Consider the following 18,682-nt stretch of genomic DNA (forward strand, 5'->3'; position numbering starts at 1 on the left):
TAATTCAATCTAGACTGCTTTTTCTGATTTATATATTTGTTTATTGGTGATGATGTCTATCTTAGACATAGAGTTCCATTATATTCAAGATATTTTGTTTTGTTATTTTAAAATTATATTACTAAGTAAAAGGGAATATGAAATAAGTTAGAAAACACATTATGATTGTTGAAAGTGGACCTTAAGGACATTGAGGACAACGATGGTTTGTAGTAATACTCTTTCTACTTTATATAAAGTATTTTTTAATACTGTATTGCTCAGCTAATATTGTTATAAGTTTATTCATATTTAATTTTTTAATAGAGTAAAGACAAGATTGCATCCTATAGCAAAACTCCAAAAATTGATCGGAGTGATGTGGGCAAGGAGATGAAAGAGAAATCGTCCATGAAACGTAAACTTCCTTTTACCATCAGCCCATCAAGAAATGAAGAACGAGATTCAGACACAGGTAGGAAATTTTGTTGTTTTCTGGTAAAATCATAATCCTTCTTTTACTGTGATTTTCTTTATCATTCCTTGTTCACTGCATTTTAGAGAGAAATATTTGTATTTCAGAATTTCAGGTTTATCATTGGGGCAGAAATTCATATATTCCTCACCCAAATTTGATTTCTATCATAGATAAAAGCAATTAGCTTTTTTTCTTAGTCTCAGTGTTTATTACAAATTTCTTACCACTTTAAGAACTTAATTGCTTGGGGAGCATTTCAGTGATGAAAATTTACTCAGTAATATGGAGCATTGATATGGTAGATTTGAGAAAAAGCTGTTGAGTTTTTGTGAACAAATTATTGAACCCACCAAAGAAAAAAGTTTAGGCATTTTAGATTCAGAAATGAATCAGAAATATGTCCCTTTCAAAAAAAGGAAGAAAAATATTGAGGCTTCCTAAGGCCAGTTCATAGTACTTTTTTCCTCAAAACTTTTGCTATATCAGGAATGATAACTTGCCATCAGTAAATCCCAGTTATTCATAATAGATTAAAACCTTATTACCACTATCTAATAAATTACTAGGTTGTATTTTAGCCATGAACTAATCGTTTCTTGAAACTAATATAAACTTGAATGTTCGTTATATGTTTATCATAATTGTTTTAGCCCCTGAATGAAGTATTGGTAATGAACTATTCTTAAGAATGTTTTAGTTTCACTCAAAGAAAATCAGTGTTGGGGCTTCCCTGGTGGCGCAGTGGTTGAGAATCTGCCTGCCAATGCAGGGGACACGGGTTCGAGCCCTGGTCTGGGAAGATCCCACATGCCGCGGAGCAACTAGGCCCGTGAGCCACGATTACTGAGCCTGTGCGTCTGGAGCCTGTGCTCCGCAATAAGAGAGGCTGCAATAATGAAAGGCCCGCGCACCGCGATGAAGAGTGGCCCCCACTTGCCGCAGCTAGAGAAAGCCCTCGCACAGAAACGAAGACCCAACACAGCCATAAATAAATAAATAGATGAATGAATGAATGAATGAATAACTTAAAAAAAAAAACAGATTTATTTAAAAAAAAAAAGAAAGAAAGATAATCAGTGTTACATGCTAAATTTATGTACAGAGATCATATCCTACTTTCATCTTTGTAGCCATCTTAATCATCAGTATGGGAATGATCTTGACTCCAGAATCTGTGAAAATAGACTTTTTGAAAGACTATTTTCAAAAGACTAGACTTTTGAAACTCCTTATGCTAATCTTTAGAAAATACTTAATTTTACTATACACTGTTAGTAAGTAGGTTTCCTTTTGTGTATTTGGCTGTTTCTCTTAGCTTGAACTAAAAATTTTTCTTAAACGCTTATGACATTTTTAAACTTTGAAAATTGCTCTTTTTTGAGTGATTAAGAAATTATGTGCTTTGTTCATTTTAAGTTACACTGTCTTCTTCTAGAGGTTCAGAATCTTTCTTTCTTTCTTTCTTTTTTTTTGAAGTTTGACCCTCCTTATTTTTAAGCATTTTTCTCAAGGTATTACTAGGTCACTTAGCTGAGAAGAAGGTGCTTCTGTGCCTTCAAATATACAAGATTTAACTTGTCTCATACTCTCCCCTTAGAAGCCCTTTTGCTAGTTATTTTTAAAGTACTTACATTAACCAAGTTTTGTTTTCCAGTGACCGTGATAATCCTACTAGTAGTTTGAAGAAGGGACTTAGAAATAAGGTTTCAAAATAGTACACTTCCCATGAGAACCTTTGTTATTAGATCCGGTGGGTTATTTGTCTTTTATTTAGTGCAAAATAAAAGAAAGACTTAGGAAGACATGAACTTTAGGCACTGAATAAACATAGTCTAATTCATATTTTATTGATTGGATTATATGCTTATCCCCTGCTACAGTCTTTCCACTATTTGAATTTAGTGGGACATTGCAGCTCTCTCTAAGACTGTTTCATGGAACAAACTCTTATTTTATTTTATTTTTTTTTGAAAAGGTTACATGGCTAACATTAAATGAGATTTTGATAGATTTAAACATGTATTTCTATATTTTGGGTAGGCTGAATTTATAAATTTTAGTAAATAACAGATGAAGGCTTTAGTTTTGCACGCACACACATACACACACATCCAAAGCATTAAGAAGAATTTCCCCAGGCCCAAGGCAAAATGTCTTATTTACAATTAAGCTGTCTTATTTTCATAATTTAAAAAAGAGTCCAGAGTACCATTAACTGATATTTTCCATATGAAAGGTAATTATAGCACCAAACCCCGTATTTGACATTGATCTTTTTAAAATTTTAAATCATTAGCTGAAACTATACAGAATAAACTATAAAAGGGAGAAATATTTATAACATATATGACAACCCTTATCTTAATATAATTAGTAATTAAAGTTCTCTTAAATGTGAAGAGAAAAATACAGAAATGGGAGAATGGACAAAAGATACAAGCAAGTAGTTCAGAACAACAGAATTACAGTTGGTGAAGAAATACATGGAATGTATTAATAGTACTCAAAGAAATAGAGTTTACAATGATTGACAAAACTGTCGTTGGCTTAAATCATACAAACTGGTCACTGGTTTGAAATAGGAACTTGCTTTAGTTTGTCTAAATTATGGAACTACCTTGTTGAAGGTAGATATAACAGCATATGTTAAAAACTAAAAGTTTGTTAACATTTGACTTATTCTTTCGTCATTTATTCTGTATAAATAATTATTGATGAGAGTAAAAATTATCTTCAAGTATATTTCTCTCAGCTTTCTTTATAATAGAAAAAACAGGAAAAGAGTGTCAAGAAATATAGGATTTGTTAAATTATGGTAAATCCAATGAAGAAATATGATCTTTTACCCTTAAAAATAACATTGTAGAAGAATAAACTGTATGGAAAGATGTTCATAGTATACGAAGTAAAAAAGTAGGTTATGAAATAATATGTACTGTTTGCATTATGTCATATTCTTTATATTTGTATGCATATGCACACAGGACATACTTAACACACATACAGAAAGATAAGATTGTTTAAATATAAAGACTGTTTCATTGTAGAACTAAGCCTAAACCTAGTGGGTTTATTAAAGGTCCTGAACAAAAATGTAAATATTATAAGCCCTGACTTAGGTGAAAAGTAAAAGAACAGGGAGTGGGGAATAAGGAGAAAATGCTAAGAGTGCTACTCAACTCATCATCTCTCATAGCAAGGGATTAACTGAAATTGTCTGAAACTGAAATAATCTGTTTTTAATCTTTAAAACTTTTAATCTTTCCTTTAAAATTTTGCCTATATGTTTATATATGTGTGTGTTTATATTTTAGTATATGGTATCTCTTATAGAGAAGAGCAATTCCTTTAGTTTCTTTTCTTTTTATGTTGGATTAAACTAAAGTTAATCTTACAGATTTTTATTTAAAGATAGCACATATGTATGATATTTTCTTATTCTTACATAAGTTGATTTCTCTCTCTCTCTACTAGTTCCTCTGTCTTTATATACATTTAGAAGGATGCTTGGCACGATGCTCATGAGATGTTAACATTTTGTTTCCAGGATTTGGGATGATTTGTTACTTTCTTCTTTGTATTCTTTATATGCCTTGAATTTTTAAAATAACAAACATACATTATTTTTATAAAACGCGGTCATTATTTTTTTTTAAGACATTCATATTGTCCAAGGAAGATTCAGTGGTCCTCAAAATCAGCAGTAATGCCATCAACCGGCTGAGTCATTCCTAGTCTTCGTTTTGAGATACCCTAGTGTGTCTTAAACTTTCCAAATTCTCAATTATTTAATATGTATTAATTTTTTAAAAGATAGCACTTTCTAGAAAAGAAATTCAGATAAAATTTGGGGGAAAATTACAGCATAATTCAAAGTCATGCCAGTGAGTTCTTATAGCTGTATCATAATACTGTTCATTTCAGCAAATCTCCAGTATATCTACTTATATCATTCCAGTATCAATCCCACAGTGTCCTATCCTATTAGATAAGTCCTATAAATTTTGTCCCATGAAATGTTGAGGCCAATCTATACAATGACTCATTGAACCTATGGAAGCAACTACTTCTTATCTAGAAGACAAATTATTTCTTACAGCTACTGCATCAGCTTGCTTTATCACCTACTTTTAGCTTTTACTTTTAATCTTTCCTAGTCTAGAATCCTGACCAGATAAGTTATTGTAGTTATAACAGAGGGAAATCATAGCATAGTGTTTATTATCAGAAGCTTTGGAGTCTGACAGACCATTGTTGAGTCCTTGCTCAGCCACCTACTAGCCCTGGCCAAATTAGTTGAGTTCCTTGTAAGTCCCAATTTTCTCATCTATAAAAGTGCATATAATACCAACTTCAGAAAATTGTGACCTCTAAGTGACATATCATGTAAAATCAGCTTGCGATACATTAATTAAAACGGAAAACTAATACTGGCTTAAATAGATAGGGATTTTTTTCATCTAATGTGGTAAGACCAGGCATAGGCAGTCCAGAGTTGGTATAGCAGTTCAGTAACACCGTCAGGGACTGGGCTCTTTTCATCTTTATGCTCTGCTACCCTTAGCTCATACGTAGCCTTTGTCCTTAAGCATTTTGCCTTATAGTCACAGGATACATCCTTCCTGGGCAGAAAAGATGAGAGGAAGGACCAAAGACAGAGGTATCTTTCTCCCAGAGAGACTTTTGCCTTTTTACTCATGAAACAACCTCCCTAGAAACTTTTGCCTGCACCTCAATTGGTTAGGCTCCCCTAGTTGCTGGGGAGTCTGAAAAGTCGAATATTTTTGAGCTGGGCATATTGTCACCCTGATCAAAATTGGAGTATTCCTAGTAAGGGGAGAATGAATATTGAGTAGGCACCTTATAATACTGTTACTGTATATAAAATTTTTGACATAGTAATTAATAATATAACTGCTGTTATCTTTAAGTTATTAATGTTTCTACCTAAGGGAACTTTTTTCCTACACTATCCGTCATAAAATCATACTTATTTTCTTTCCTAGTCTATTGGCATCCAAAGGATGCCATGACAATCCCTTAACTTGAAAGTACTGAGCAATTATCTTGAGGCTACACATGAGTGAATCTCTTCTTAGCCTCCAAGCTAAATTTGCAATTATTTTGTTTGTTGTGAGTAATGCCATAGAGCGTCTTTGCAGATTGTATTTTTATTGTACCCTGAATTTTTTTCTTTCTTATTCATTCCCAGGAGTAGGTTTACAGGGTTAAAAGGGTAAAACATTTCTATAACGTTCCTTCAAAATAGTTATACATAGTTATAAAGGCTCCAGCAGTATATTTATGTTCTTTAATCTCAAATAACATCATGGCACTTGTTTTTCTTTAGGTTTGATAGCTCTAAGTATCTATAGGGATAAACCAGTAGTACTTCATTTTAGTTTGCATGTTTAGATAAGTAAAAAAAATACAACATTCTTTACTTTTTAAAAAATATTTGTTTCTTCTTAATAGGCATTATTTATTTCCTTACTGATTTTTTTCTTGTGGCATATGTAAGTAATACGTAAATAAATGTGGTAGGAGAAAATGTAAAGAGACACAATATGATCTGTTCCCAAAGTCCATGGTCGCAGTTGTAGAGTCTGTTCGAATGTTTTGAACTAAATCTCTGCCAGCCAGCCATAGAAGGCCTACTTTCCTGAGGCTTTGGATGCCATTAAAGGATTTACCCTATATAATGACACAAGCAAATTTGGAGAGGAAAACTTTTTTAAAAAAAGAAAACACATGTAATTTTTCTGGTAACTGTGTTAAAGTAGCAGATAAAATTAGTGCTTTGCTTAATAAGGATAGTCCTCTTTTGGTGCTCTTCGTGGTGATTATTTATTATAGATTTACTCCGTCCCTTTCCCTGATATTTTATTATAAAAATTTTCAAATGTAGTGCACACTCTTAAAATCATTCTTGATATTTTTCTTATTCTCTTGCAATCCAGAACAGAATATTAACTTAAAAAGATGGCTTGTACAACAAGGATTTACTTTATAGTACAGGGAACTATATTCAATATCTTGCAGTAACCTATAATGGAAAATAATCTGAAAAATACATGTATATATAATGAATCACTTTGCTGTACACCTGAAACCAACACAGTATTGTAAATCAACTATACTTCAATTGAAAACAAAAAAGATGGCTTTTAAAATATAGGTATCGCTTGTCTTGCCTTGCTGCAAAGAACATATCAGGGAGAGAGAATTGCTCTGCTTAGCACTCAGTGTTTTACAAAAACCTCATAGATAACAATAGTCTCATTATGGTCTAGTCTCAGTATAGCACTGAAAGAAGAAGTAGTTGAGTAAAAGGACAGAATATGGGAGCTTTTAATTTTCTAGCTCCTTAATTAAATCTTTATAAGAATACACATGCAAACGCCCCAAATATAAGCATACTTATTTGAGTAAAAGCCAAAAGGGTATGTGGAGTCTGGATGGATTAATTACTTCCAAAGAAAGGTTTGGAGAAACTACTTCCTTATATTAATGAATATAATTGAAAGTTTATTTTATCCACTATTCTTTCATCTGTCACAGTAATATGATCTGCTTTCAATAATCCATTTAATTCAATTTGTTGGTGCAACTTATTAGTTGCCCCTTTTTCTTTGCAACCTATGGAGGCCTTTTAAAATTTTTGCTTATCTTTAACTGAAATGACAAATATTCTTCATAGAATTCTTCTAGTTGCTAACTTAATGGGTTAAATTTTGAAATATAAGTGTTTATTGAAAGGCTTGTAATTCAGTCCATTTACCCACTTGCTCTAAAATTGGTCTAAATATTATTTTATTAATGATTTCCCCTTTGATTGAGTAAGCCTTCTCATCACTAAACTTTTAGGCTTATCTTTAAATTTTTCAAATACTATGTTTAGGAGTTACTTGTTCTCTAAATTGGTGTTTTTTCCAACACTTTTGTTTCCTTACACCTAACAACTCATGAATAATGTCTATAATGATCATCCTGGAAAGAAGACCATAAGCCAATAAATTGAGAATGTGAAGATCAGAATAATATTATGTTGAGTTAAAACAGCATATTGTTTGTAAGTAAAATTATTTGCTCTGGCCATACTGCCAGAAGTCAGTTCTCTAATTTATTGAGTTGTTAGGCAGCATTTCATATTCTTTGCTGATAAACTTTGTTTTGATTTAGGCTACTTTCTTTCTAAGACGTCTTTTGTAGTGGTCAGTAATAATTCATATTATTTGAAATGTTTATAAATTATAGAAAGGTCCGTGGTCTAGAATGATACTGTAGTCCAAAATGTTCTATTGTCTTCTGAATAGTTTTGGCACTCATAGAACAAAAAGAATGATGCAAGTCCATTATTCAAGTTTTCTAAAGACAAATTCTAAACAGAAAAACGTGATAGAGTACTGCCTCTTTTATCATTATTCAGAGATTGAAAAAAATATATCCTCAAAAGAGATGATATGTTTTAATAAGCAGCCTCAGTAATAACTATTATTGCAAACTACGTGATTGACTTTTTCAACTATAAGATCAAAGAAACTGAAATCTTAAGTATTGGCCAAATCTGTGTTTGAAATGTACTTTTGGCTTTACCTTAAAAATTATCTTTTGGAAAAACAATGATACATCATTGTGGTCTTTTGAAAAATGTTGGTTTGTTGAATTCTACATTTCCCTTCGTATGCTTTTTTCTTTTCTCCTGTCTCTTCTTATTCTGTAGATTCAGATCCAGGACATACAAGTGAAAATTGGGGGGAGAGACTTATGTCTTCTTACAGGACATACTCAGGTAATTAGATTATCAGGGGCTCCTGTTTAGCCAGTGGTTTCTGTCACATTTATAATTAATTATTGTACTATAAGTAACTTATTTTCAAACCAGTATATAGATACCTGTGGTTGAATAAGTGAACTATATGAGTGACACAAGATTTTCCAGTCTTCATTTGAGATCTCCAGTGCATCATGTCCAAGACATGCTCTGTGTGAACGTTACAAGCAGGACTCCTGCACACAGCCACTCAGGTGTGCAGCGCAACCTGGGGGCACCATTCATGTAGAAAAGTGTGAAAGTCACCGCCTTGGAGTTGTGCTGTGCAGCAACGCCTGTGGGAAGGTGCCCGGGGTCCTTAGTGTCTTAGGTGTATGCCCGTCACACGGTATACCATGTGTAGTGATTTTGATAGACAGTGTCATCTTACTCTTCAAACATGCAGTGGTTTTTTAAAAACACATCTAAAAATTTTCAGTTGACCTCTTTAGTGTATTGACTTTGCTGCCCCTGTTGAATTTAAAAGTAGATTAAAACACCAGGTTTCCTGGAGAAATGCCATTAAAGAGTAAATGTATCCCCTAGTATGTGAAAACTAAATTAGTTAAGTGTTTTGATTATCTTTTTTTTAGTTTTTAATGAGCTTACATTCTTATGTCTGAACTTTTTAAATGTAAAATATTGTTCAGTCCCTGAATGTCCAGTTTTTAGCATATGACATTTAACTCTAAAAGCTGAAATAAAATTTCTGTTTCTGATATACCTTGTATTCATTTAAAAAATTTGTGGGGTTGGTATAGAACCAAATACTTATTCTTAAAATTATGCTGAAAGCTGTTAATTGAGCTGATGAGTCAGTAATACTTAGTTATCAAAATTTGGGGGTGGGAGGCAAGTTTACAATCTGCCTTAAATTGAACAGACTTACACTTTCTGTGGAGTTAGGTGTACTTTTCTAAAATCGGGCTCCTAAGTACCAGGGTGCACCTAAAAGAGCTGTATGTGATGAAGCCATCCATGGTCTGAGGATCAGTGCTGGAAATCAGAAGATATAAGCACCCACCTGTCAAAGATTGTGTAGATACTTCACAACCAGAGAGTAATTGGCAATGCTTTTCCTCAGAATTGAAGTATATATACATTCTAAATGTGATTGATTTAAATACGTTCATCTGTATTTGAATCGTAGCTCCCATTCTTTCATGCCTTATACAGTGACTGCTTTGTGGGAAAATGTTGTATTTAGTTTTTGAGACACTAATAGGCTTATGAGCTAGTTCCCCAAGAAAAACAATTTTGTCTCTTCTCCTTAATATACTTAATTGGGATGTGACAATGTTGAGCTTTCTGTTTATTCTGACAAGACCTGGAAAGAAAGCACTGATTTTCATGATTATAAGACCGAGATATTTCTATAATTCTAAAGATCCTCTGAACCTTGAAATAAAGAATATTGGATTGTTGAAAAGTCCATATCTGTTTTTCTTTAGTCTTAAATGAATCACCTGGATTTTTCTTTAAAAATCTCTTAAGGTGGCTGAGTGGAATTTCAAATCTATTAGTATAGATTGAGTATATGTGTCAGTATTCCTGTGTTTAAATTTTAAAATTCTGATCTGTCATTCAAACAAATAAGTACGTATTTCAGATACTGAAATTTGAAAAAGTACCTGACTTTTTCTAATATTACCGTATATGATCATTTCTTACTTATGACAGGTCAGAGGAAACAAGTTCTTCACAGGATAGATCCCAGATAGTCAGATTTGAATGCTTTCAACTCACACTTTGGGACATACTAATCTAAGATTTATGATTTTGAAGAATGGTATATAGTTATCTGTAACTTAGCTATCTTGCACCAGCTCCTGTTCAGTTACCTTCTTTTCCTGTCTCATGTAAAGCATGAACTCAGACAAATGGCTAAGGTAACTCAGAAAAAATAGAGTTCATATTGAATGCTAGTATCTAATTTGAATTTTTGCTTGAATATTTGGAGTATATCCAATTTGTTCTTTTCCAAAATGTAATAATTATATGTTTGCTCATTTGGCAGCATGGAATTTTAATAATGAATTCGTAAGTGTCTCACTTTCTTCTGTAAACTGAGTGTATATCACTTTAGAGCATATTCTTTTTTTTAGGAGGTCATTACAGGTATAGAGGAACACAACTGATTTTTGCTTTTAATCTTAATCTAAATCTCACTGAATTTACTTTTTTTTTTCTTTTAATTTTTTGGCTGCGCCTGTGCAGCATGCAGGATCTTAGTTCTCTGACCAGGTGTCCAACCTGCACCCCCTGCAGTGGAAGTGCAGAGTCTTAACCACTGGACCGCCAGGGAAGTCCTAGAGCATATTCTTCTTAAAAGATTGTATTAAAATGCAGTTGATATCAAAAATCAATAGTTTTGCAAATGAGAAAATAAAAGACAAAATTTTCCCAAAATTTTAGGAAGTATTTTAAGGATAGATACTGTGTATTTTTAATTTTGCTTCTTCTGATTACTAAACTCTACTTTTTTTCCTTAAAACAACTTTTCTACTTTCTTTAAAATTTTCACACTGTTAAATATTTTAATTTTGGACGAGAAGTACATTCATTATATTTAAAGATTTGTTACTCAGATGGAAAACTATTAAAATAACAATTGTGGTTTCTCATTAAATCTGAGAACCAAAGCATACAGAATGTTATTAGGAGAAAGTATATGTTTCAGAAAAAAACAGGCTTCTCCAAAAGACCTATTTAGGGCTTTATAATACATTTAGTACGTTGGGTGAAACACTGCTGAAACTGGCTTTATACTAATTGGATCATTAATGATAATGAAATGAGAAATAAGAAAATAATATATTAGAACTATTAATAAAGGCTGACTTCAAAAATCTTGAAATTTTTTGTTTCTGTTATGTAAAATTTTGCGAATATCAACAAAATGGACATTTTAGGAGCTATTGAATTTTGAGTGATTTGTGGGCAGCAGAGTTTAAACATTAGGACCTCTAATTTTTCTAGGTCATTAGGATGCCAGTTTATCCTAATTAACTAAGTGGTACACTGCAAGTTTTTATGTCTTAAATTATAGTACAGTAATATTTAAATAATATCAAATTTTATTAGTTTCTTGAAAATTTTACCAGATCAATAAATGCTTATCTCCTGGAGTAGTCTAGCTGCTGGCCACATCTGCCTGAGAAAAACCACAATATTGACTACTAAGCCTTCTCTTCTTCCACTCATTTTTGCTGTTTCACGTTTATTTAAAATTTTTACTAATTTATTTAGTTTTGTAGCCCCTCTTTATACCACAAACCTGGATCAGTAAATCCCAGATATTGGTACAGGGTTTCCCAAGAAATACATGCCTAAACAGTTAATAGGCAGCTCATCTCACAGGGCCACTTGAATTAATTCCCAGAAAAGTCCTAAAGGAAGGAAGGAACAGACACCTGTATTTCTTTGACCCATGGAATCCAGTTCCATCTGAATTTTCTGTCACTTAATGGGGAATGCTGGCTCCATTGCCAGAGATTTGCCAAATAGCTAAGTCTGAGAGCTGACTTTATGATGGATCAAATCTCTTTGAAAAATCTTAAGACATTTTTGGATCTTTTCAGGATCTCTATTAACCATCCCCGGCCCCTTATCACACACATATAGAATCTTTAATTTGCTCAGTTTTAGCTTTGATTAATACTGTTCCATGTTCAGCTGTCCTATGACTGAAATAAAGTGATTTGGCGTTTTTTTTTCAGTAATTACTCCGTGTGATATGCTTTGTTTTAAACACCTCCTTAGAAGATTGTACAGATTATTAGTGGAATTAGGGAGGTAATATGAAGGAACGTTGCTATATAAACTTACCAATAATAGAATAAAATTATAATGAATGAAAGAGGCATTTCAAAGATGTAAAACTAAGGATTGTTTGAAGTGTTATTTAATAGAACAAATCATTAAAAATTTTACTAGTACTAAATTTCCGAATGTTATTAATTTTCTGAAAATTACACAAGACTATTTTTTTCAAAGCATTCAGGAAGAAAATTGCTTATATAATAAAAGCCTAGTGCCTTTTGTCTGCCTATTGCAAGTTCCTCTGTTACCCTTGTTTCTCATAAACATGTATCATCTATTTTTAAGAAGTCTCCGTATGTTTTACTTTTGAGTGCTTACATTTGTTTCAGATTCTTATATATTTATTAATAATTCCAGAGAAAGAAGGTCCAGAAAAGAAGAAAACAAAAAAGGAAGCTGGAAATAAGAAGTCCACTCCAGTTAGCATTCTTTTTGGTTATCCACTCTCAGAGCGAAAGCAGATGGCACTTCTTATGCAGATGACAGCAAGAGACAACAGTCCAGGTGACACTTACCATCATCGAGTTCTTGTGTGTTCATAGTTTTCCTCACACTGTAGCTTTGTCTTGACAATTTTTTTTTTTAAAGTGCCAAACTGTATTTATTGTTTTATTTCTTTCTTTTTTTTTAAACATCTTTATTGAAGTATAATTGCTTTACAATGGTGTGTTAGTTTCTGCTTTATAACAAAGTGAATCAGTCATACATATACATATGTTCCCACATCTCCTCCCCCTTGCATCCCCCTCCCTCACACCCTCTGACAACTTTTTTTTATAATGACTGTTTTTGGATTTATTTTTATTTTTATTTTATTTACTTATTTATTTATTTTTGGCTGCATTGGGTCTTCGTTGCTGTGTGCGGGCTTTCTCTAGTTGCGGTGAGCAGGGGCTACTCTTTGTTGTGATGTGCGGCCTTCTCATTGCGGTGGCTTATCTTGTTGCAGAGCACGGGCTCTAGGCACACAGGCTTCAGTAGTTGTGGCTCACAGGCTCTAGAGTGCAGGCTCAGTAGTTGTGGCACATGGGCTTAGTTGCTCCGCGGCATGTGGGATCTTCCCCGACCAGGGATTGAACCCATGTCCCCTGCATTGGCAGGCGGATTCTTAACCACTGCGCCACCAGGGAAGTCCTTGACAATTATTTTTAACTACTTTAAATGTTTATCCTTTCTTGGATTTAATCAGTTTCTTATAACATAAGTTTGCAATTTTATATTTATTTGTGTGACAATTGTTTATGTCTGTATCATCCACTAGATGAAAAGCTATACACGGGCACGGATCTTTGCACTTAGTGGACATTCAGTGAATATTTGTCAGCTAAAATGAGTACAGTTGACACTTGAACAACAGGTTTGAACTGAGTGGGTCCACATATATGCAGATTTTTTTCAATAGTAAATATTGTACTACTGCATAATCCGTGGTTGGTTAATTTGCACATGCAGAACCGTGGATATGGAGGGCCAACTGTAAGTTGCACACGGATTCTCAAATGTGAGGAGGGTGGGTGCCCCTAATACCCGAGTTGTTCAGGGGTCAACTGTAATTTAGAATTGGGTCAGTCAGCATGAGAAATCTGTTGCAGAACTGTGTGTGCTTTTACCTTACTGCAGAAATTTTTACCCTAGTTTCTGTAAAGCTGCTTCTGGGTTTATAGTTTACTTTTCAGTTCATTAGCACACTGCTGTAAGCTGGTAATCTTATCACATACTTTTAGAAGCAAGAGTGTAATTCATGTTTTAGTGACTAAAGATCTGCTAAAATTTATTTTAAAAGGAGGAATATCTGCAGTATACTATGTAAATTTATTTCATATTTCATTTCACACTTCCAGTTAAGGTGTTGTGCTACTTGTGTGTGTGTGTTTATTCGGGTAGTTTGCCCTCCAAAAATGATTAAAGATGGCTCACCAGCAGGATGAAAACGAAGAAGGAACAAACCAACTTGCTAACTTATTAAAAGGGGTTTAAAAAGTAGATAAAACCCAGACATCTGGACTGAGATAGTTATTACTACTGAGCATTGAATTTAGCTATGCATTCTGGTAGTTCACAACACAAAAATTTTAAGTTGTATAGTTCTCATTGACCAATACAAGAAGAAAGTAAATCACTTTTCTCTAGAGAAAAAAAATTTTTTGTTTCGGCTCTGACTTCAAGGCGTCTTTTTATGTAAGACTTTGGGTAACGTAACAGCCTGTTGAAATGCATTGAAAAGGACACAGTTTTTCTAGTGTACTTTCCCAGTGTTAGCTCTTTTTTTTAAAAATGGGACAACTTGGTAAAATTCTTAGAGTTTCTATATATCATAGTTTCCATTAAACATGAGTGTATCTATATCTCTCACTAATAAAAACATGTTAGGGCTTTCTGCTTTTTTAAGTAGGGCATGTTGTTTTGGTTATTCTTCTGCCTTTCCACCCACAACTGGGGAAAGAGTGTGGCCAAATTAAAGTTGTTTACGGTGTTAAACTTTAAATGTTTCTGTAAAATGTTGACTTTGAGTCGGACTTAATAGTTAGGTGGGGGGCTTCCCTGGTGGCACAGTGGTTGAGAATCCGCCTGCCAATGCAGGGGACACGGGTTCAAGCACTTGTCTGGGAAGATCCCACATGCCGCGGAGCAACTGGGCCCGTGAGCCACAACTACTGAGCCTGCGCGTCTGGAGCCCGTGCTCCATAACAAGAGAGGCCACGATAGTGAGAGGCCCACGCACCGCGATGAAGAGTGGCCCCCGCTTGCCGCAACTAGAGAAAGCCCTCGCACAGAAACGAAGACCCAACACAGCCATAAATAAATAAATAAATAAATAAAATTAAAAAAAAAAAGATGGGAAGACTTATTTTTTAAAACTGTTTTTTTAATACTATGAACCTCTATCCATAGAGTAAATTAAAGAATTAATACAGTAAGGCAAAAAAGCTAAAGTCCTCCCTCATTTCCAGTGATCCTCCCCCCTTGAGAGGCGAGCACTATTAACAGTTTCTTATTTTCTAGAAAATTTCTAGATATAAACATGTAAACATATCTTTTGTTGCTGTTCGTTTTTAAATATAAATAAGATTAATACTATAATACTGTTCTGCAGTTGGTTCTTTTCATTTAAAGGGTACATCAGTCATCTTTATTAATATATGTAGAACTAGAGTGGAGAGCTTTTGAAATATCAGCCTGTTTGCCATCTTATAGATATGCTTGGAGTTTAGGGTTCATTGTTTTATCCATTACATAATTCATTTTCCATGTTTTTGTTTATTCTGATTGCCATTATGGATAGTACTACTGTTATTTTGTCTGTGTGTGTATCATTTTGGAATGGCTAAGAAAATTTTATATGAATTAATTAATTCCTTGCAAGTTGTTTGAATTTTAAAATGTCCTTTTGTTTTTAAGAAGTTCAACCACTAATTTTCTAAATAAATAACTTGACTATAAATATTATAATAAGAATCATGTATTCATTCAACAAATATTGCGTGAGTACACTGTGTACCAAGAAGTCTTCTAAGCAGCCGAGATACAGTGATGAATTAGACAAGGTTCATGCTCTTCTGGAGCATACATTATAGAAATCCATAGATAGGAAACTGTTACTAACTGAATGTACTTTAAAATCCAAAAGGTAAATTTTAAACTTTTTCTTATTGAGAAAAGGATGATAATGCTTCAGTGCTCTAATCATGTCAGTTTGCAGGGAAATTATTATATGATGTCAGAAAATGATTTTCCATAGACTTTTTTTCTCTTAGAGCTGTTGTTTCTTTTAAATAGTTGTAAATTTTCAGAGTTAATTATTAACACTGTACATATGTCTTGAATCCTTAATTGATTAAGAAACTAGTTTTTTGTTTTGTTTTTTTTCCAGTTCTGAAGTGGGGAGGAGAGGACTTTGGGTGTCATCCAACTGAACTTTCTTGTTTTTGAGAAAGAAACTGGAACAAAAATCAAAAGATAGGAATCAAAGCAAAAGCAAAGCACTTTTTTTTCCTCTTTTATCACCCACTTTTTAAAGGCCTTTTTCTAGACTGTCCTTATTTCTCATAGATATTAAGCTTCACTTCATACTAAAATCATCTATGACCTTAATTTGCACCTAATATCAGAATAGAGCTCCAGTAGTTTGAGTCAGAGGTGTGAACTCTAGCCTTCAATGTCATTTCATCTAGTTCTTGAAATAGTATCATAACATGCCATGAAAAACATGTTTTTTTGCAGTTTATCAAATTATTCATTAAGCAAACACTTTCACGGTGCATACTTGATAACTTTATTATCATTTTAAACCAATTCTGTGAATTGACAGAATAAAACTTTTTCCTTAATTGGCTCCTGCAATATTTGATAACCCTAAAGGAAGATCTACTACATGTAATTGGGTCAAATTATTAGTGTATCATCCAAGTCAAGTTTCAGGTTGTTTGGGTGAGAAGATATTCCCCCTGTTAGCACGTTACCTATAAAAAACCTTTAAATGAGTATACAAAATATTTAGTCTAGAACTTTTGTTAACTTTTCTCTTTCTTATAGATTCCACACCAAATCATCCATCACAAACAACACCAGCCCAAAAGAAAACTCCCAGTTCTTCATCTCGACAGAAAGATAAAGTTAATAAAAGAAATGAACGTGGTGAAACTCCTTTACACATGGCAGCTATTCGAGGAGATGTAAAACAAGTCAAAGAATTAATAAGTTTAGGGGCAAATGTGAATGTGAAAGATTTTGCAGGTAAGACTTGTAGTTAAAAACTAATACTCAGGAACTAAAATTCTGAGTTTATCATCTAAACAGATGCTGGTTACAATTTAATCTATATTCTTCATTCCTCTTTCTGAAATGAAAGAGTTCTAAAAGTATACTTTAATATAAAACTATTTTGGAGTGTATACCTAAAACCCTGATCTCTGCTACAGTTCCTTGTCAGTAATTACTCAAATACTTAAATATTAAACTTGCATTTTATTTGGCATATTACCATATAATTTTTTATCCAATTTAGGTTCTAGGTGAATCACAGTTAAATAATGTTTAAACCGTTTATTAGCTTGAGCACAAGGACTGTAAGAGAGTGGCAGTGTTGTTTCACACAGTAAAAGTATTGGGGAACAATGTAGAAATTCCCTTTAGTTTCACATACTACGGTACCCTACCCTCCCATCCCCCAGGTTCTTTCTTTTTCACAGAACTGTTGTTAACAATTTGGAGGCTGTCCTTTCTGTGCACTTGCAGGATCATATATACAATGAACGTTTATTTACATAGAGACTTTTTTAAAAAAAATCAAATCACTCTATCTGTGTTAGCCTATAGTTCTGCAATCTCCCCTTTTTACTAGTGTTGTACAGATATTTCTGTTGGTACATATAGGTGGTTCTACTTCATTCATTTCAACAGCCACATAATAGTGTATAGAATAGATTCCGTGGACAATACTTCAGTAACCCTCTTGTAGAAATATATTTGTGTATAGTTATGGAAGGATGATATTTCAGTAGAAAGGAAACTGCTAAATCAGAGGAGATGCATATTTAAAATTTTTTGAAAATCAGGCAAATGACCCTCCAAAAAATCTTTTATCAATTTACACTCCCATCAGGAGTATATGAAAGAGCCTTGGGTCGGGGGAAGACATAAATTAGGAGTTTGGGATTAACATATACTCATTACTATATATAAAATAGGTAAACAACAAGGACCTACTGTATAGCACAGGAAACTATATTCAATATCTTGTAATATTGAAAGACCCTAACAAGCTTATTTTGCCTTTTTCTACTCTTTTTCCATAGTTGAGATGATTGTTCTAAATTACAGCAAGTTGTTGGATAAGCTTAAATGTTTAGTACTTTTGTCAAATAATTTAGTCCCAATGGAAATAATATGATTGTGGATGAACCTTCTGTAAAATTGGTGGTTTTCCTAGGTACTTATTTCCAGTAACTTGTTCATCACTCCTTTTTCTTTCTGTACTGTGTGCATGTAGAATCAGTATGTCACACATGGTTATGTATCTAAAAAGCATATGTGTTGAATTAGTAGAAGTGAACCATATGTTCAATTAATATTGTAACTTTAGGTTGGACACCACTGCATGAAGCTTGCAATGTTGGATATTATGATGTTGCTAAGATACTTATAGCAGCTGGAGCAGATGTTAACACACAAGGATTGGATGACGACACTCCACTCCATGATTCTGCTAGTAGTGGGCACAGAGATGTGAGTATGATGGAAGGAGCAGTAATATACATCTTCAAAATATAAATTTAATCCAGTCATTTAATTCACTTCTTAGTCATACGATCTTGTGTCATATTTCACTCATTGCATGATCAGCTCATCTATATTATATTTTCCCTTTTTTCTACCTTCTAATTGCTAATTCCTATCATAGATTTAGCATTTTCTTTTCATAAAACCTGTTTAACTTGGTAATTAAACAACTTGGCAAATCTTTATTTAAAAGGCCATTCTACTGTCAGATAATTAGATGCAGCGATTAAAGCAGATTTTACTTAAAATAAAATTTTACATTGTCATGATGCCTTTTTTTAAGACTTATTAATATTTAATGATTCCTCTAT

At 33.2% G+C, this 18,682-nt stretch overlaps 1 protein-coding gene across 7 annotated transcripts in view; it reads left to right on the forward strand.

Annotated features, from left to right (window-relative positions):
- Positions 1-18,682, forward strand: part of ANKRD12 (ankyrin repeat domain 12) — a 112,223-nt gene that overhangs the window by 39,568 nt on the left and 53,973 nt on the right. For 6 of the 7 annotated variants that reach the window (XM_082353453.1, XM_082353457.1, XM_082353459.1 and 3 more), the window contains 5 exons: positions 307-454; positions 8,181-8,249; positions 12,450-12,596; positions 16,626-16,826; positions 18,175-18,317. In XM_082353453.1, the coding sequence (XP_082209579.1) occupies positions 307-454; positions 8,181-8,249; positions 12,450-12,596; positions 16,626-16,826; positions 18,175-18,317 (708 nt within the window). The remainder of the gene's footprint in view (positions 1-306; positions 455-8,180; positions 8,250-12,449; positions 12,597-16,625; positions 16,827-18,174; positions 18,318-18,682) is intronic. The other variant, XM_082353456.1, reaches the window with a different exon arrangement.

The sequence above is a fragment of the Balaenoptera borealis genome (genome assembly GCF_965194805.1).
Source record: "Balaenoptera borealis genome assembly, chromosome: 14".
Classification (NCBI taxonomy): domain Eukaryota; kingdom Metazoa; phylum Chordata; class Mammalia; order Artiodactyla; family Balaenopteridae; genus Balaenoptera; species Balaenoptera borealis.